This window comes from Pelmatolapia mariae, linkage group LG7, assembly GCF_036321145.2.
Source record: "Pelmatolapia mariae isolate MD_Pm_ZW linkage group LG7, Pm_UMD_F_2, whole genome shotgun sequence".
NCBI classification, from domain to species: Eukaryota; Metazoa; Chordata; class Actinopteri; order Cichliformes; family Cichlidae; genus Pelmatolapia; species Pelmatolapia mariae.
Window position 1 is genome coordinate 37,694,805 of NC_086233.1, and position 20,807 is coordinate 37,715,611.

The following is a 20,807-nucleotide window of genomic DNA, read 5'->3' on the forward strand; positions in this document are numbered from 1 at the left end:
ATTTATTGTGGGGAAAAAGCGTTAAAAATGGCATTTTCAAGGACAGCGCAAAAATAAACCAAGAAAAACAGTGCCTCCCATTTCCTATTGGTAGAAAAATGTATCATGTCGACCAATCAAAAAAATTATATGGCAGCACCTGGCATTTGTTTGTTTAGGATGCAGGGAAAATTTTGGCAGTGATTGCGGAGAGATCAACAGTGAGTTTGAGACGAGAGAGATTTGTGATGTTTAGTTTGGAGTGTATTGTTAGTGTGTAGTGTGGTCGTATACACCTGTATCTCTGTCCTTGGTTGGCTGGCTGTAGCTCAGGTGGTAGAGCAGGTCAGCTACTAACCAGGAGGTTGGTGGTTCGATCCCAGTCTGCATTATGTATAGGCAGACTGCTCCAGTCTGCATGCCAAATATCCAAGATGCTAACCACATGTTGCTCTCTGATGCATCCAGGAGTGTGAATGTGTATGAATGTTAGATAGTGAGCACTAACAACTTAAATGAGTTGGGTGAATGAATTAGCTGTATAAAGCGCTTTGAGTTCTCAGAGTAGAGAAGTGCTATATAAGAACCAGTCCATTTACCTCCTGTTGTCAGGAAAGCAGGGTTTAGGCCAGGGAATTTCTCCTCTGTCTTGTGGCGGACAAACTTTTTTTTGGGGGTGGCACAAATAATTTTTGCGGCATCTTATTGTGAAACCTAATTGTTCTGTAATTTTAGTTTTAGTAGTTCATTAGTTTTAAATGGTTGTACAAAAAATGCCAGAGGCATTGGCTGCACATTTAGGTAAATAGTTGTGTATAACTTTATTGTTTACAAAATTTGTAAAGTTTGTTAAATTTATATTTGCATTTCAAATTATGAAAATTATTCACTAAACATGTTTGTGGTTTTTCCCTACTCGGATGTTTTTTGTGTGATTTTAGATCAACTATGTTGATACAGTACGTCAATGAAAAAATAACTGTAAATTCAGACACGTGAGGTTGTGCTATGTTTAAATAAAAGTGTATTTATATAGCACATTTCACAGACAGACGTCACAAAGTGCTTCACAAGAGAGGTAACAAAAACCCAATACAATCATAAATGCATCATAAAAGCCCTGGTCTAATTATAAACTTTTTGAAATAAAAATGTCTTTAGCTGTGAAACTGCATTTGATATATTTTAACCATGCATTATGTATATTACAGAATATAAACCCTGCATCTGTGTTAAGAAATGGCTTTGATTTGGCAACTCCATTTGATATCCGTGCCACCCTCATGTCACTCTAAGAAAATTTCTCTAGATCCACCGCTGGTAACATACCTCTTGCTCACTAAAACCTTAAATGCGTGTGCAGCAAGTGCCTGATGCCTCACGAGTACAGATCACATCCCATGCCCACATGGGGTTTTGAGGTAAATTTCACACTGCCAGCTTTGCACAGATCCACAAATGTAACCTGCGTCCATGTCCCTGTGTAAAACTCTTCTCTGTACTCCTCAATTTTTTAAAAAAGAAACAAAACAGTTGACAATTCTAAACAAACCAAACAGCCCATAACCCCTTTACTAGAAAATTAATAGTATTAGCAATTATAGATGCTACAAAGAGGCCTGTTGTGAAAAATCAGGCAGGCATTCTCTGATAATAAATTGACTGGTTCTTATATAGCACTTTTCTACTCCACTTTTCTACTCCGAGCACTAAAAGCAATTCGAACAAACTGCCTCATTCACCCATTTATACGCAGAACTTTTTTCTACATAAGATAAGATAAGATAACCTTTATTAGTCCCACACGTGGGAAATTTGTTTTGTCACAGCAGGAAGTGGACAGTGCAAAAGTTATGAAGCAATAAGTGCTTTCTATCTAATATTCAAACACATACTTGGATGGACGTATCAGAGATAACTTGGGGTTAGTATCTAGATACTAGAGACAGGTAAACTGGAGCAGGCATTGAATCCTGATTAGTAGTTGATCTGCTCAACCTCCCGAGCTAGAGCCACAATTAGCTTAATGACTAATCCTGAATACTTCAGGATGTAGTAGCAAATTATTTAAAACATATATAAACCTTCAGAGGTTACTGTGTAATGCCTAATTGTTAAAACTATGTTTTCTGGTAGATGGGTGACAAGCTGTTCTGTTTATTTTTTAAAAAAAGGAACGCTTCATTAAAAAAAATGCAGAAGAACAGTGAAAAGCCAGATGTCCCAGTTTTACACTGGGAAGTGAACGCGGCTTATATTTGTGGATATGTGCGAAGCTGGCAGTGCCTCAAAACCCCACGTGGGCGTGAGACGTGACTTGTGCGTATCAGGCGATTGGTGCACATTCATTTAAGGTTTTTTAAGAGAGCGAGATTGATGTTACGTGTAGTTTTAGAAGTTTGCATGCAAAGAAGAGTTTTTAAAAGAGAAATTTAGCGTATTCGAGAAGCTGAACTTAATAAGTTGTGTGTAAATAATCACTATTTATCCAGGTTTGAATGAACGCATTCATAAAATAGGTTTACGTGTGATTAAATTGCTTCGTATTTGTGGATGCACGCATTTGTGAGTCCTCAAAAGCTGCACAAAAATAATATTTGTAATTTTTACGCATGTTAGCTTACATATCTTACGCACGTACGCATTTGTAACACTAACGGTCATACCCTGTAGGACCTCTACCTCTGCTGGTTTCATTACGTTAGATTATATTACGTATCACATTGCATGTAGGTACGTAGAATGTTGCTTACGTGAGGTTTTACTTTTTACTTTTATTTTGAAATAGTGACCGGAAGTAGCTTGGTTTAGCCTGTGCGCGTGCGAAGTAGTGTCTGCGTAAAGTTGAATGTCTTCTCACCTCCACTATTTTCGGTGAATAGTCGCCTAATTTCATCGCCTGGACCCGTTGTGGTGTAGAGAAAGCAGTCAGTAAGGTGGGTTCGGGTAGCTGCAGCACGTCTAGCCCATTATTGAGCGTTTGAAATGTTAAGCGTGTTGAACAGAACTGACTCATGTGGTAACAGACTGTGTCGATTAAAGCCACACTGCTAGCTAAAATCAACGCAGAGGTCCACTTATATGTTTACTGATTTTACTGCTGTGTCTGTGTTGTTAGATTTTTGACAATGATTGTTAATAGTGTGGTGTTCAACAAGCTTATCGATCACAAAGTAGTGTAATGTACTTGATATGCCGTGGTAATTAAGGTTCACTTAACAGAAGCATCCAATTTTGTTATTTGTACGTTTTCAGGAGCATTTCTAAAGTGTCTGGCAAATGCACTGAGGTGTTGTTTAGCCTTACTCTGACTTGGGCATGGCCCATGGGAAATGGCAGTTATATCAAAAATAAAGCAGAATAATAGTACAGGACAAAACATGCATATTAATGTTGTGAGGTATAATCATTTTAATTGTTCACCAACCTTTTGCCTTAATGTCGAGTCCTCACAACAATAAGGCACTGAAGCCCAAGATTCAATGGAGAGTTACACGAGATAACAAAACGCAGTCTGGTAACAATATTAAATGTGGTTTGTTCCACTGAGTGGTAAAAAAAAAGAAGTAATTTTTTAAAGTTTCCCATGTGCACATTATTTTTTTATGTTTAAATACTACTAGTATTTTAATTTGTATTACTTAATATTTTTATTTATTTCATTTTTATTCTGACAGTCTTATTGAATATTGTTAAAAATACATTTTTTTCCAATTGATTTTCTAGGTCATTATTTTAATTTGTTGTGGGACAAGACAACAGGGTGATATTAACAGGTGGGCAGACTTAAGCAGGTGAGGTACTGGAAACTAGAACAGGATATTTGCCCAGAGGACGCAGAGATAAGAGTTATTTAAATAATCATTGACTAACTGACTAATCACAAAAAATCTGGCAGACTAGTCAACTACCAAAATAATTTTTAGCTGCAGCCCTACTGGTGAGACGCCATTTCCTCTCATGCTTAGGAGTACTCTGGTTTAAGGTGCGTGTTTGTGAGTTACACCAGGGAGTCAAGTACTTCTGATGTGAGGGTTTCTTTTTTAGAGGAGCTACAATATCTAGAGTTGAATGCAGTGAAGAAGTAAAAATAATAACAAGATAATCAACCTCTGTGGGAGTAGCTTCAGGTAGCTGCTCTACAATTTTTTCCGCATTGAAGGCATTGAAGAAGATATCAGTGGATTAATTATATCCTTAAACTTGGTTACAGCGCATTCAGAAAGACATCTGCTGTGATGTAATCTATTCCATTGTGGTGTAATCCATTATTGTAAATGTAAATGTTATTAGGAAATTGACTGACAAAAGAGGGTTTTCAGGAAATAGTGTTAAATGATCAGTTTCTATGCCAAATGTCAGGACAAGATCTAGAGTGTGTCTAAAATAATGGGTGGGTTCTTTTGCATTTTGAATCAAGCCAGTTGACTCTAATGAAAGGTTTAATGCCGTGTTGAAGCTGTCATTTCCAGTATGTACATGGATGTAGGGCTGCCACAAACTATTATTTTGATAGTCGACTAGTCACCGATTATTTTTGTGATTAGTCGACCAATCAGATCATGCATCCATTGGATGTAAAACATACAGCCTATTGCACCAGCATGCGTCTGCTCTTATTTAACTATCATTAGCTTACAACTTGAAGTGTTTAAGGTATGTGCTAACTAAAAATAAAGACAAGATAATAGTTTATTAAACTTTTAATGAAATTTGTAGATTGTCTCGGTGGAGTTTAATAAACTCAGCCGTCTGCTCCTTGCTCCCTCAAATATAACAGGACAAATTCTCGACCATCTCACATTTCTGTTTAATCAGAAAACGTCAGAGCACTTTTGCAAATATGTGATGTCTTGATAAATCGAGCAGATATTTGAAGTTTACACAGCTACATTCTCGCCTGAAAATATCTTAAAAGTTTATTTTGTGACTCAGAAAGAGAAATATTAAAACTAAGTAGCTGCCATCATCATTGGAAACTGGGGGTCCAGTCCCTGGCTATCGAGGCTGGATATCGGAACATTATCTCGCTGGTGGGGGAAGGAATCTGTACTAGTGCATGAGATTGAGAGATACTGGCTAGATATAGTCGGGCTCACCTCGACGCATGGCTTGGGCTCGGGAACCATTGTAATGGGCTCTGTTTCAGTCTGCCCTCGGTGAGAGGCAACTCCAGAATATCCATGGGTGGGTATTCTTGTATCCCATCAATTTGCTGCCAGTATACTGAGGTTCTCATTGTGCATGAGAGGGTTGCTCCACTTACCCAAAGGGAAGACTGACTGTCATTTGAGCTTATGTGCCAAAGAACAGTTTAAAATACCCAGCGTTCTTGGAGTCACTTGGTGGGGCATTTGAGGGTGCTCCACCTGCTGACACCCTTGTCCTACTGGGAGACTTCAACACTGACGTAGGCAACAACGTTAAGAGCCAGCTGGGTGTAATCGGGCGGAACGGCCTGCCTGCCTGAGCTTTATGTAAGCTTAAACTGAGTGGAGTTTTGTTATTGGACTTATGTGCAAGTCCATGTTGAACACTACATTCAAAATAGGGATGTTCCTGGTGACTAATTTCTTAGTGTACTAAACAAGGAAAATAAATTAGACTAACCAACTAGCATAAGTTGAAAAACACTCAAATATCAAGTTAAATTTGTTGAGTATGTAATGGTAAAAAACTGTCTAAACAAAGGCATTTGAAACCATTAATCACATTCTCCAATATTGAATGCATGAATGAATTTAAATTGTACTCAAAACAGAAAAACAAGAAAAACAACTGATGTTAAATGTGATGGCTTTAAGCATACAAGGGTCCATTCTACAATTGTTTGTTGAATATAAACACCATTTCATGCTGATATTGCACTTCCTTTGTTTTTCAGATATCCAAATTTACAATATCAGTATCTAAAATAAAAAGGTGGCATCGTGCCATCCCCAGTTCCAACTAGTGACAATAGTGACGATTAGTCATATGAATGACTAGTCACGCACATCCCTAGTTCAAACACAAGGGTCCATAAGTGCATGTGGCACCAGAACACCCCAGATTGCAGGTCAGGTCAGGTAGATCTGGTTGTAAGGGAGGATGCACCCATACATATAGAAAGTGTTTGATGGGAATGCCTGGCAGCTGAAACAAAAACTCGGGTGTGGAAGGAGTTTGGTGAGGCCATAGAACAAGAGTACTTGCTCAGAGAATTATTTGATTGCTGGGGTTTTTGTCTGTATTATTGTAGGGTCTTTACCTTATCGTAATAATGACAAGGTAATAATAATCACTTTGAGGCATTTGGTGCTATATAAATAAAACTGAAGTGAGTATTATCAATAATAATAAAGTATTGTAGTTGTTAAAAATAATTTAAATGTTATAACATGTTAATATGATTCCTGGTCTGGAAGAACAGCTTCCTTGTGAGCTCATGTCACTTCTCTCCCAGCAGCAAATTTTTGACCTTTCAGTCACACTCTCCCTTGCCTTGTTACAGGTTGCCCTTTCTATTTCTGTTTCTCTTCTTTTTTTTTCAGGCAGGAGGAGGTGAAGTCATGTTCCGAATCCTCCATCATCAAGGTAAGGGAATGTGCACCGGCCTCGTGGCCCAGCGGCGCTATGAGCACCACAGGGCCGTCATGGCTATACGTCGCGAGGATGTCAATCCCTGGGAGAGGAGGGCGCCACTGGCACCACGACATGTCAAAGAGCTCACAAATGCTGGCGTAAAAGTCCTGGTACAGCCATCCAATCGCAGAGCTATTCATGAGAAGGTGAGAGAAGGAATACTTTGTCTAATTTTCACTTCTTCGGGTGGTGTTCTTTTGATTTTCAGATCTATGAAGGTAGTATTTAATATCTTGATGCATGCTCGATCATACAGGTAAGGAAATCCCAAAAAGTTGATTCTGTTCATCTTAACATAACGTTTTCAGTGGGAGAAACGTTTCGTCACTCATCCAAGTGACTCCTTGAGTCTCAGCTGAATGCAGGTTTCCCCAACCATATAAACAGTACCTTTGCATAATGACTGAAATTAGCACCACTGACGATCAATGACCTTTGAGGTGAGGTTCTTGATCATTAATATCAATAATAATATCAATAATATAAAGAGGGTTTACCTTTAAGACCCATTGTCTGTATAATCAACTCGGTCACCTATAACATCTCAAAGTTTCTGGCTTCGATCCTCAAGCTGTTGGTAAGCAGCTCTGAACACCATGCAGAACACTTTTGATTTTGTTGAGAAGATGAGAGCTGTCATTATGCAGGCAGATGGTTTCATTTGATGTTCACCGACCAAGTACGTTTGCTCTTGGAACTGTGTCTTCATTCCACATATTTCACATTCAAGGATCACTACTACAGGCAGAAACATGGGTGTGCCATGGGTTCTCCAGTTTTAACTATTGTGGCCAACTTGTACATGGAAGAAATGGAACAGAGTGCTCTGTTATCCTACCCTGAAACACCACCAAGTCATTGGTTCAGGTATGTGGATCACACCTGGGTGAAAATCAAATCTCAGGACGTACTACAATTCACTGATCACATTAACTCAGTGGACCAACACATCAAATTCACCAGGGAGGATATGAAAAGTGGCAGGTTAGCCTTCTTAGACTGTAAGATTTCCATCAGTAATGAGGGACATTTAAAAGTTGATGTGTGCCGTAAACCAAAAAGCTTTTAAGTATTTAAGGTTTGACTCTCATCATCCAGTGGAGCACAAACTGGGTGTCATCAGGAAGCTACAACACAGAGTGAACACCATCCCCACAGACACAGCGGCCAGGGAAGCAGAAGAACATCACATCAAGAAGGCCCTGAGTAAATGTGGTTATCACAGCTGGATTTGTCAAAGCTGGGAAGGCGCCTAAAGAACGCTCCACAAGGACAACTGCTGCCTAAGCGAAAACCCGTAGTGATCCTTTATGTGTCAGGAGTATCAGAACAGCTGTGACATGTTTTCTCTAAACACCACGTTTCTGTGACTTTCAAACCCCAAAACGCTGCGCCAAAAATTCGTCCATCCCAAGGATCGGGCCCCCTGACACAGACAGAGTAATATAGTGTACGCTGTTAAGTGCCAGGAGGATTGCCAGGATTTATACACCGGGGAAACCAAACAACCTCTAGCAAAGCAGACGGCACAACAGTGAAGAGCTAACTCATCAGGCCGCAGTCTGTTTACACCTACAGGCCAGTGGACACTCTTTCAATGATGAGGATGTACACATCCTGGACAGGGAGGAACGCTGGTTTGAGTGGGGAGTCAAAGAGGCCGTTTACGTGAAAAGGGAAAGACCATCTCTGAATCGAGGAGGGGGCCTAAGGGTACATTTTTCGCCATCTTACAGCCATTCCCCAAATGGGAATACTCATGGTCATTGATCAGTGGGTGTTGATCAGTGGTTGTTGATCAATGGTTGTTGATCAATGATCATGACAATTTGCATAGTAATGATCAAGCTGACCTCACAGCTCATTGTTTGTCAGTGGTTCTAGTTTCAGTCATTGTGCAAATGTACTGTTTATAAGGTTGGGGAAGCCTGCAGTCAGCTAAGACTGAAGAAGTCACTCGGGTGAGTGACGAAACGTTTCTTCCACTGAAAATGCTACGTCCAGATAAATAGAATCAATTTTTTTGGATAGTATTTAGCGATTTTACATTTGGTGACTTTTAGGCATCTTTGCTTCCTCTAAAAACATATTGTACCTATAAAATGTATAGCTTATGGGACTAAAAATACAGACAAACTTGAAGACACATTAAAAACATTTTGTAAGCCATAACATTTAGACTGTACTTTGCTTTCAGTACTATATGAAGGCAGGGGCTATCATTCAGGAGAACATTTCAGATGCATCACTGATAATTGGAGTGAAGAGGCCGCCGGAGGAGAAGATCATTCCCAGGAAGACGTACGCTTTTTTCTCACACACCATTAAGGCTCAGGAAGCCAACATGGGGCTCTTGGATGACGTACTGAAAAAGGTAAGCCCTAAAAAACCCTGCAGTGGTCCTGCTTTTCAGTCAGTTTATTTATGTTTCCAGTTAGGGGTGGGCGATATATCGAATATACTTGATGGTATCGCGGGTTTTTCCAAATATGATGGTTAAAATGGCTTTATCGTAACCATCAAGTATAAATTGCCATGGCAATATTAAGCTGTCTGCATTTAATTCGCTGAGTTTTTTTTCTCAGTGAATTACATCATTAATCCCCCCTCCTAACCGGAAAGTTTTCTACCTGACACACTGCACTGAGCGTGCGTGTTTATATACTACCAGGTGGGGAAAAACATGGCGACAGCGGGAGTTTTAGACGAGCGAGATAATGAGACTCGCTGTGGTTTAGATCGAACAAAATGTGGTAATTTGCAAAACATCCTCTAAAAATATTGCCGCAAAAGGTAGCAGTACCACAAATGTATTCCACCAGCTGAAAAGTCATCCACTGCAAAATGAAGCCTGTTTTAAACTCTGCATTTCAGCATCTCCCCACACACCAAAGAAAACGTTAAATGAACCAGCTGTGACACCTGCGACTGTTCTTGGTCACTCGTTTTTATAGTCACTGTCTAGGCTGATGTTTCTGTAATTTGAGGTGATCACATTTTTTATTATAACCTTATAGGTTAGAAGCACAAAAGAGAACCTTTTTAATTTAACGGTTTTGTTTTGTCTCGTGAATTCTTGCTTGTTGTAAATTTTTGTTGCTATGATCTTTTGTTTGTTAAAGGTCTGGTGTTGACCACAGAGAGACTTACTGTGACAGTATTGTCATCTGTAAAAAAAAAAAACCTCTGTGTGCAGCTGATGGTTAAAACATGTTTAAAATAAAACATTTAAATTCGTTCAGATTTTTTTTTATTCAAAGTAGAAAAAAATATTGAGTGGTCGATTTGAATGAGTAGACCAGTGCAATTTTAGGCACTATATGGTTGAAAATAACATTTGTTTTTGGAGGTTATTTAAACATATTGTGATATAGATCGTGATATAGCCAAAAACATTGTGATATTATGTTTTCCTCATATTGCCCAGCCCTATTTCCAGTATACAACTAAATGATGCAGGGAAAGTCTGTATTTATCTGAGATACAAGAAGTTCCTCCCAACTGTCTCTTTTCTCTTCTTTTGCTAGCCTTGAAAATAACTTTTTTTTAAACAGTATGAGTTTTTCTTCTTTTAAGTAATATGCTGAGTCAAAGACAAAGGTGGGCAGTGTGGTGGTCAGCACTTTTTCCTTACAGCAAGAAGATCCTAGGTTCAAGAACTCAACAGCGTGAGGGTTTAAGGCAGGATTTAGATGTACGTGTTGCTTCAACACTTGACAGTGGTTGCACCTGTCATTTGGGGCTTTTGTTAAAAGGACCATTATAAGCAACAACAAAAAATGTAGTGCAAGCTAACTGTGCTCTGATCACCAAACTAGCTGCTGGTTACAAACTTTATTCATATACAACAGACTGATTACTCATTGCAGTGATCGGCTGTTTCGTTTTGGGAGCAAAATTCCACAAGCAATTATGTTGCTCTCTGTGAATATTTTAATAACCTAAATGGATTAGTTGAGATGTTGCTGCTTGAGTAGTTGAACTCTTCTCAAGTTTCAGTTCAAGCACTGCAGGCAAAGTGAAGCAATCCTATGATCACCCTTCACAAGGTCAATGACAGGCAAGAGTGTTGAAACCTGAAACCAAGACTCGCCTGACACACATTTTCCAGCATGTGTTTTATTTTTGTTGTGATTCAATCCCAACAGCAGTAGAGACCTGCAGGTTCTCCTCTCTGACACACACACACACACACACACACATGTCTGGTTTGCTATCCTCGTGGGGACATCCCATTGACATAATGCTTTCCCTAGCCCCTTACCCTAACCCTAACCATTAAAAATGAATGCCTAACCCTAACCCTTACCCTAAACCTAACCATAACCTAATTGTAACCCTGACAGTAAAACCGCATTTTGAGTGTGAAAATTGCTTTCAACCCCAAGGGGACCTGGATTTTGGTCCCCACGGTGCAGAAAGTCCCCACCAGGATAGTAAAAGTCAGATTTTGGTCCCCACCAGGATAGTACGAACCCGTACACACACACACACACACACACACACACACACACACACACACACACACACACACACACACACACACACACACACACACACACACACACACAAATTCACCTGCGCTGTGATCAATTTTTGGGATAAAAAGCCAACACCTTTATTTTCAGTCCTTTCAATCACCTGCTCAGACAGTTTAAATGTTAATGAAAACAAGCTTGTTAACTGCTTCCAGCAATGATTGTTTTCATTTTTTGACACATTAACACCAAAACTGGATTAAGATTAAGTTAAAACCAAAGCTGTCATAGTTCACAATCTTTACGTCTGTTAAATTTTTTTTATGAACTTGCTGTAGCCTGACAGCAGTGGTCCTCTCTCAGTAGGGAGTCGCATCTCACAGTATGTGGGGTTAAGACCTTGATTATTCTTTATATCTCCTGGGGTCTCCTTGGGTCCAAACATCATTGTCATCAGACAGTGAGCATGACAGTCTGTGCTGATTTCTGCTCATCTTCCTGTTTTTTTTATGGGCAGACACTTCTGTAGAGATTTACCATTACAATGCAAAAATTGCACATGTAGCCAAATGGTTGACTTCACACTTATGATGTCTACAACCGTCCATGTTGCACAATGTAATCACTGCTTAAAGGGGGACATGGATTTGCATGATTTGAGTCATTAATATAGAATATAAATAAAATCTGTTACTCTGTATTATTATAGATTAAGTTGTCATATTTAAATGAAGTGGTATATAAAGTAATGAAAATTATTTAGTATAAATATAGAAGAGCCAGTGAAACTATACAGTGCCCTGTACCACTGAGTGTGGTACAGGGCACTGTTTTCCAGAAGAAGAGTAGGTGTTGTGTTGCCAATAATAAGGTGAATTTATTAATAAAGAAAATAATAATAGGAGCATAGGAGTTTTTCCCACAGGTGTTTGGGAGTTTAAAATGATTGCTGTTCACTTTGAAAAATCTAAAAACAAAATACACTAAAATGAAAAATAAATAATAAATACATAAATAAAGAAAACCCATAAATGACTGTGTCCAAACTTCTCAACAAATAATGAAAACTGATTCAGATTTCTAGCTGTTGCTACTCAACTAATGATTTTGATGATTTTGATGTGCAGTAAATAAAGAAATGCCGAAGGCTGGATTTCATTTTCCATTTAAATTCACACTCTGCAAAAACACTAACAAAGTTTCTTTTGTCTGTGCAGGAGGTCCGGCTCATTGATTATGAGAAGATGGTTGATGCTAATGGTTACCGGATTGTAGCATTTGGCCAGTGGGCTGGTGTCGCAGGTAAGAAAGGCTGCTTGGATTCCTAATCTTGTTAATTATTTCCCCGACTGTCAAGAAAGAGTTGCACTGTAGCAAACTTTGGGATCAGTGGAGATCAGGTCTGATCATGGACAGAAGTGAATCATTTGTAAAAACATGGCCTTTATCATTTGATCAGTCAAACCACTGTTGACACTGTTAACTCGGACTTGCAATGTCAAAATCTGTTATTCAGTATAAACTGCTACAGAATTTTATGTCATTACTGACATAAAAAAATAATGAAAGTAGGACTCATAAGAAATCCCTCTGTCCAGCCATACTCTTCTTTCGTGTGCTCCCTTATTTTTAGACATGGATCCATGTGCTTGATTCAGCACATTTTTATGCCGGACTCCCTTCCTGACGCAACCCTTCTAGGAATTTATGCTTCCTCCTGGTCTTAAACCAAAGATCTTTTGCATGTTTGGAAAATGTGCTAGACACTACACTATTGACCCCATACATAAATATCCACAATTAGATGGATCAAGAAGAGCTCCTCCTGGCCCAGTGAAGTCAGAAAACAAAAGGCTTAAAGGGTTTAAGGGTGTTCTTTATGACAAACAGTAAATGGACTGGTTCTTGTAGAGTGCTTTTCTGTTCTCATGAGCACTCAAAGCGCTTTATACAGCTTACCTCATTCATCCGGTACCAAGACAGTGAGCTCAGGTTGCGTGAAAGAAAACATGTTTATAGCATAAACAGCACCATTAATACATTCACTGAGAAAAATGCTAGTGGGAATCCTTCATCAAAGGACCTGATCAACAAATTCTAACGTTAATAAGAACAAACTTATAGCTGCTCCATCCACCGCTGCAGTAAGCCTCAAGAAGTTGTATTAAAACATGCAGATGAACTGCTAACTTGATAGTATTGAGACCATGATTGATACCTGATATCATGTTTAAATTGTACAGCTTAATGAATTCTGACGGCAGCCGTACTTGTAGATACCTGCAGTAAGCGGGCTGTAATATAAAATACTGTGTTAATTAGATCGCATTAATATTTAAAAATATACAAATAAAAGCTTTTCACAGTCCGATAAGAATGTACATGGGTCAGTAAAACTCTGGACACTGAATTATTATTATTCTTAATTAACATCTACACCATTATAACATGACGTAGGAGCTTCAAATCAATACCGTAGCAGAGTTTGTCAGAGGTCAAGTTGTCTGAAAATTTTCTGAATGCAATAACTCTAAAAGGATGTCACTTAGGATTTTCAAACCATAGTTGCATTTACTAAAAATGTTTGATGAGTTTAAATCTCAATTACCTTGATATAAAGTTTAAAGGTCAGAGGTCAAGTTTAAAATTTTGTGAATGCAATAACTCAGGAAGGATTTTCAAATTGATATCATAGATGAAGGTAGGAAAAGGCCAGTCACAAAACTCATTTTCTGCGGTTTCCTATGCTCATTTCCACGATCTTGTTCTTTTGGCCACTACCCAAAGCTTGGGACCAATCCATCTCCCCCTTTAAATATCAATTGTATTGAGAGTAGCTGTAAATAATTGTTTTCCTAATGGTTAAAATCCAGTGTTGGGGAGTAACGGAATACATGTAGCGGCGTTACGTATTTAATATACAAAATATGAGTAACTGTATTCCGTTACAGTTACTGTTTAAAAAGGTGGTATTCAGAATACAGTTACTTTGTTGAAATAAAGGGATTACACGGCGGTCTTTTCCTGTTTCATATGTTAGGCTATGCTCTCTCTATTTTTGGTAATTCCACGCCGGTGGAAACCCAAACAAAACACGCATTAAGAGCCTCTAATGCCTGTTTCTCAATCTCACGGCCCATGTCACCTCTAGTTGCGGCCCGCATAATGACCTGAAGAAATATTTTTTAAAATTATTGTTCAAAAAATTATTTAATATGAAGGCAATAGAAAGAGTGTTACGGGCATAGCCCTAAAGAAAGTAGCCTCATGGGCAGTGTAGCCCAGTTGTAAGTAAGCTATTAAGACTCGACTGTACACTGTGTTCGTGTTTTCCTCCGAAACAATAAGTTCCGTTGGAGCAGCCTTTCAACGCCTCTCTCTGTCTCTCACTAGCAAAGTTGACCCAGACAACAAAGTAAAGCTAGTTTTCAGCTACGAGCCCGACGTATTAGCCAGAGGTCCCTTTACTACGGTTCAGAGCCGCGGACCTGTTTTATAGACGCACGGAATAGTTTTCTATACGAGATCGCTGCAAAAAGTGCAGCCTTACCTAATGTCCACCCTACTGTTACTCATTTTATATTAAGATTTAAAAATCTAGTTGGTATTGGTATGACGAGTAGCCTCCAGTAATAGTAATAAATCACACAGCAATAGTACATTCATGTAGTTGTAAAAAGCATGATAATATATTAAGTAATCCAAAGTATTCAGAATACGTTACTCTCACTGAGTAACGTAAAGGAATACGTTACAGAATACATTTTGGGGCATGTATTCTGTAATCTGTAGTGGAATACATTTTAAAAGTAACCTTCCCAACACTGTTAAAATCTTTATTTGTGAAGATCTTTATTGAAAAAAAAGATCTTCTAAATTGAGATGGCATTTCCTCCCCAACTTACGGGTTCTATTTTTAAGTTTGAGAGTTATACCAGGGAGTAGGAATGGGAATTGATAAGAATTTAGCGAAGATATTACATCTGTGCAATTGAATTGTATTCTGTGTGGTCAAATGTTTGTGCATGTTGGAGGTATTTCCCCTAATTGTTGTGCAGGCACTGGCAAAGAGCTGAAGTTGTGTTAGAAGCTTAATGCAGTTCGTTCTGTCCTGGATGCAGTTTGCACTTTACCATCACGCTCTCATCCTTTTATGGAATAAAAATAAATGTAATGTAGACTGTGTCATTATTTTCATCCTCTGACACAAACTGAAATAAGTGGGAGTGATAGACAAGCAGACAGTACAGACAGTTGTGGCCAAACGTTTTGAGAATGACACAAATATTGCTTTTCACAAAGTTTGCTGCTTTAGTGTTTGTAGATCTTTTTGTCAGTTGTTTCTGTGACGTATTGAAGTATAATTACAAGCACTGTATACGTTTCAAAGGTTTTTATTGACAATTACATTAAGTTTATGCAAAGAGTCAATATTTGCAGTGTTGGCTCTTCATTTTCAAGCTTCTGGGCCAAATCCTGATTGATGGCAACCCATTCTTTCATAATCAATGCTTGGAGTTTGTCACAATTAGTGGGCTTTTGTTTGTCCACCTGCTTGTTAAGGATTGACGACAAGTTCTTAATTGGATTATGGTCTGGGGAGTTTCCTTGCCATTGGATGCAAAATTTCAATGTTTTGTTCCCCGAGCCCCTTAGTTATTATCACTTTGGCCTTACGGCACGGTGCTCCATCAGGCTGGAAAAGGCATTGTTCATCACAAAACTGTTCTTGGATGGTTGGAAGAAGTTGCTGTCGGAGGATGTTTTGATACCATTCTTTATTCATGGCTGTGTTTTTTGGCAAAATTGTGAGCGATCCCACTTCCTTGGTTGAAAAGCAGCACCCCACATGAATGGTCTCAGGATGCTTTACTGTTGGCTTGAGGCAGGTCTGATGGTAGTGCTCGCCTTTTCTTATCTGGACAATCCTTTTTGCAGATGCCCCAAACAATCAGAAAGGGGCTTCATCAGAGAAAATGACTTTACCTGAGTCCTCAGCAGTCCACTCACTGTACGTCTTGCAGAATATCGGCCTGTCCCTGATATTTTTAGGGAAGACAAGTGGCTTATTTGCTGCCCTTCTTGACACCAGGCCATCCTCCAAGAGTTTTCAGCTCACAGAGTGTGCAGATGCACTCGCACCTGCTTGCTGCCATTCCTGAGCAAGATCTGCACAGATGGCACCCCGATCCTGCAGCTGAATCATCTTTAGGAGACTGTCCTGGCCCTTGCTGGACTTTCTTGAGTGTGCTGAAGCCTTCTTCACAACATTTGAACCTCTTTCCTTGAAATTCTTGATGATCTGATAAATGGTTGATTTAGCTGCAATCTTAGTAGCAACAACATCCTTGCCTGTGAAGCCCTCTTTATGCAACACAATAGTGGCTGCATGTGTTTTCTTGCAGGTAACCATGATTAACAGGAAGAAGAATGGTTTCAAGGATCACCCTCATTTTAACGATTCCAATCTGCTATTCTAACTCAATCACTCAATCAGTCTCTCCTGTGTTAAAGAGACGGTTATTGAAATGATCTGAGCAGGTCCTTTTATGGCACTGATGAAATGCAGTGGAAATAGTTTTTTTGGGGGATTAAGTTCATTTTCATGGCAAAGAAGGACTTTGCAATTCATCTGATCACTCTTCATAACATTCTGGAGTTTATGCAAATTGCCATGATAAAGAATTTCTGAAAACCAATATTTGTGTCTGTTGGGTCTGTTCCCACAAACCCCGCTAGTTCTAGAGACTTATTTATCATGAAAGAAAACAAGGCAACAGCGTTCGATCGATTACTTGCGCAAGGGAGGCCTTTGGTCAAGAACCAGCTCTTGGAGCTCACGCTCCTAACCTGTCTCCAGCCCAAAGTCCTTCAAAGAGCAGCTTCCCTCGCAGCTATTTATTGACAAACTGTTACAGTTCACACAATAGTTTACAACACGTACCTCCCCTCTTAACCCCCCTTGGTTACAAAGACGAGGCACTGTGTGTGTGTGTGTGTGTGTGTGTGTGTGTGTGTGTGTGTGTGTGTGTGTGTGTGTGTGTGTGTGTGAGTGAGACCTCCTGCTGGGCAGGAAGCTTACATCAAACAGACCTTCCAGATAGGATGTGTCTGTAATCAAACCTACAGCCCCTCACCCAAAAACTCAAGAATCTGGGGAGGGGGACTGTGGAATTGCTTTACAATGTAGAAATGGATGGTAAGCATAAAAATGACAAACATTTAACAATTCACTCTAACAGTGTCATTCTCAAAACTTTTGCCATGACTGTATTAGCCACTGCTGTGTAATCCATTATCATAAATTTAACTATTGTCAAGAAATGATCAGACTAAAGAGGGTTTTAAGGGAATACTGTTAAATGTTCAGTTTCTATGCCATATGTCAAAACAAGATCTAGAGTGTGATTAAAGTGGTGGGTGGGTTCTTTTACAATTTGGGAGAAGCCAATTGAGTCTAATAGTAGATCAAATGCCATGTTGACGCTACTTTTTTGAGCATGTGCAATAATGTTTAAATCACCCAAAATAATTATTTTATCTGAACCTAAATCGGAACAAAAAATCTGAGAAATCAGATAGAAAAAGCTGTTTATTCTGGTTCTTGTAGATGATTTCCCTCCAAAAATATATACAACTAGCTGTAAGTCATGTAACTAGAAGACAATTAAGAACATAATTTTGCATATGTAAGATGGTTTTCTATGGTAGATGAGAGTTTGATGGTGTAAGGCAAGCTTTTACAAATACATACTGAGCCATTTTGAATGGCCTGTATTTTTATACAACATACAATAGTTCGTCTGTCATGGGAGCTTAAATGGCACAGAATACTAAAAATCACCCTCTAACCTTAAATTAATAACCAGCTTTTTCTGTCTTATAAATATTTCTGCCATTTTAATCGTTTATGATGACCACATTATAAATTACTATTTTGTGTGTTATTATTTAGTAAATTGTTCTTTTTGAAGTAAATGAATCTGTCTTTCTTTTTGTTCAGGAATGATTAACATTTTGCATGGATTGGGGCTGCGCTTCTTGGCTCTCGGCCACCACACTCCGTTTATGGTAAGAGTGGCCATTCTTTATCATTTCAAAAAAATGTTAAAAACAAAAAACAACTTTGTCCTTATAAAGAGTTCACATGTGATGTCCTTTTCTCCACATGATTCATATCCAGCACATCGGTATGGCTCATAACTATAGGAATGTGAGCCAGGCCATCCAAGCAGTCAGGGATTGTGGGTATGAAATTTCAATGGGGCTTATGCCCAAATCCATTGGACCCCTCACATTTTGCTTCACTGGAACAGGAAATGTCTCCAAGGTACAAAAACTTAGACACAACCAAACACTCAGTCAGAAAAAATACATTAAGGAGGATTTTGTGATGAATGTTTCATTTTATGCTACTTTTTTCTTTCTTGCAGGGAGCCCAAGACATCATCAACGAGCTTCCTGTTGAATATGTTGAACCTCACGAGTTGAAGGACGTCTCTGAAACAGGAGGTATGAAATATTTTGAGCATCATGCAATTTTCAGCTGTTGGAGTGACCGTGGTGGGTTGTAGCACTTTAACCCTGGAGAACCCATGGGGTCAAATTTGACCCCATGGTTTCCCTAGAAAACCAATGGGGTCGGCTCTGACCCCATGGGTTCTCCAAGTTCTTTGGGGAAATGGTCCATCTGATCTGTTATTTGGAATGTGGAAAAAACATGGATACCACAAAAAGCACAAGGACTTAAACTAAACATTGCTTACAGATTATAATACAAATTAAATGTGTTTAGAAAATAACAACATTTATAAATTTCTAGATTGATCAAAAAGTTCTTACTATTAACCAAACTTTTACTATGTTCCTTTATTTTTTGCCTCTGTGAATAAATTGGAAAGTCATGAACCTAAAAAAAACTAAATATCTGACAATTTATTTTAGGGCTGTGGGATATGACAAAATATACCAGCTGATGATAATAAAACGTCTGTCATCTCTATCCCTATTTTTGTGGGGTTGTCAACTTTGAGATACTGAGAGTCACTGACCCGTTCTGCCATCATGTGAGTCATTAGGATCACATGCGACAAGGTGTGAATTGGAGGTGAATCACTTGGAAAGTGATCTCAGGACTGTATTATAGGTGGCACCTGTTTGGTGTTGTTAGTCACTACCTCTATTCAGTGGATATCAATGTACTCATTTACATTTACTTGAAACCATCCATCTTCTCTGTCCAAAATGTGAATATTAGCATTATCAAAACAGTGTGTCCCCTCATTTAAGTGAAATTATAGCTGAATCTTGTCCTAAAGACCTGGATCTCTCTTGTGGTGCTACGTACCTTTGGAGTGGATGTTTCATCCCTCCTATGTGTTGGTCTGAGAACTGCTCATCATATAACATACACAACATTGTTTTCTTTTTTTTTCTTTTTTTCCAGTGTTTTTCCATTTTATTGTCTGAGGTTGTTGCTGGGTCTGAGATCTACTGGGGTGTTATGCTCGGTAAAGATTTTTCAAACAAAGCTATCACATCACAAGGGGCAGTAGTGTAGTTCTGCTGAGCAGTTACTCAAAGGGAGAAAATCCCATGAAACTCTGGGGCACCTCCCTCACTGTAAACGAAAGAGGGTCTAACTGGCAATCCTAATTACGTTCATCCGCGTAAATGAACTTGCGAATCATGGAGCTTAAAGTCTTATTCAGCCGTTCCACCACCCCATCAGTCTGAGGGTGGTAGAAGTTGGTCTGAACAGATTTAATGCCAGTAATTCGTACAGTCCTTTTAGTCTGTGAGACATGAATGATGTTCCCTGGTTAGTTGCAAGTTGGCAAGTCAAGTGATATTTATTTGCAGTGTTTTCCTTTGCTTTTATGAGAGCAGCTTTCCATCTACCTTTGTTGTTCCACACCACACACAACTCCACATCCCACCACAGTAAACCTCTCTAATTATTAGGATTCAAAGATTAAGTCAAAATATTACTAGAATCATTAATGTGACATTAAGATTAGATATATACTAATTTATGGCTAAAGTTAATTGTATTCCTACAACCTTTTATTATGCAATTGTGTTTGTTAGTTTTTATGACTATCATTAAGTTATATTATGTAATTTAACTAGAGCAAACTGTATGTTTTCTTGCCAGATATGACCAAAGTGTATGCCACCGTCCTTAGCCGACACCACCACCTTGTAAGAAAGAGTGACGGCATCTATGACCCCATTGAGTACGAGATCCATCCAGAACTGTACACTTCCCACTTCAGGACCAGCGTGAGTTTCTTAATTTTTGTCTGTCACTAAGCCCTGCTTACAACATTCCTCCAACCCCCATCTGTTATTCAGGGGCCTTGTCCTCTACTTCAGTCAGCAACACATAAGACATCCATCCATCCATTCGCTTCCGCTTATCCTTTTCAGGGTCGCGGGGGGGGTGCTGGAGCCTATCCCAGCTGTCATAGGGCGAGAGGCGGGGTACACTCTGGACAGGTCGCCAGTCTGTCGCAGGGCTAACACACAGAGACAGACAACCATTCGCGCTCACATTCACTCCCGCATTCACACCTATGGGCAATTTGGATTAATCAATTAACCTATCCCCACAAACTGCATGTCTTTGGACGGTGGGAGGAAGCCGGAGTACCTGGAGGGAACCCACGCAAACACGGGGAGAACATGAAAACTCCGCACAAAAAGACCCCGGCCTGATGGTGT

General features: G+C 39.2%; 1 protein-coding gene across 1 annotated transcript in view; it reads left to right on the forward strand.

The window, feature by feature from the left end:
- The first annotated feature begins 2,775 nt into the window (after positions 1 to 2,775).
- The window catches only part of aass (aminoadipate-semialdehyde synthase), a 49,008-nt gene continuing 30,976 nt past the window's right edge, over positions 2,776 to 20,807 (forward strand). Inside the window, exons 1-8 of the mRNA XM_063479000.1 lie at positions 2,776 to 2,915; positions 6,513 to 6,749; positions 8,801 to 8,977; positions 12,299 to 12,383; positions 18,085 to 18,152; positions 18,265 to 18,411; positions 18,515 to 18,593; positions 20,239 to 20,366. Coding sequence (XP_063335070.1) covers positions 6,531 to 6,749; positions 8,801 to 8,977; positions 12,299 to 12,383; positions 18,085 to 18,152; positions 18,265 to 18,411; positions 18,515 to 18,593; positions 20,239 to 20,366 — 903 coding nt within the window. The 5' untranslated portion in view covers positions 2,776 to 2,915; positions 6,513 to 6,530. The remainder of the gene's footprint in view (positions 2,916 to 6,512; positions 6,750 to 8,800; positions 8,978 to 12,298; positions 12,384 to 18,084; positions 18,153 to 18,264; positions 18,412 to 18,514; positions 18,594 to 20,238; positions 20,367 to 20,807) is intronic.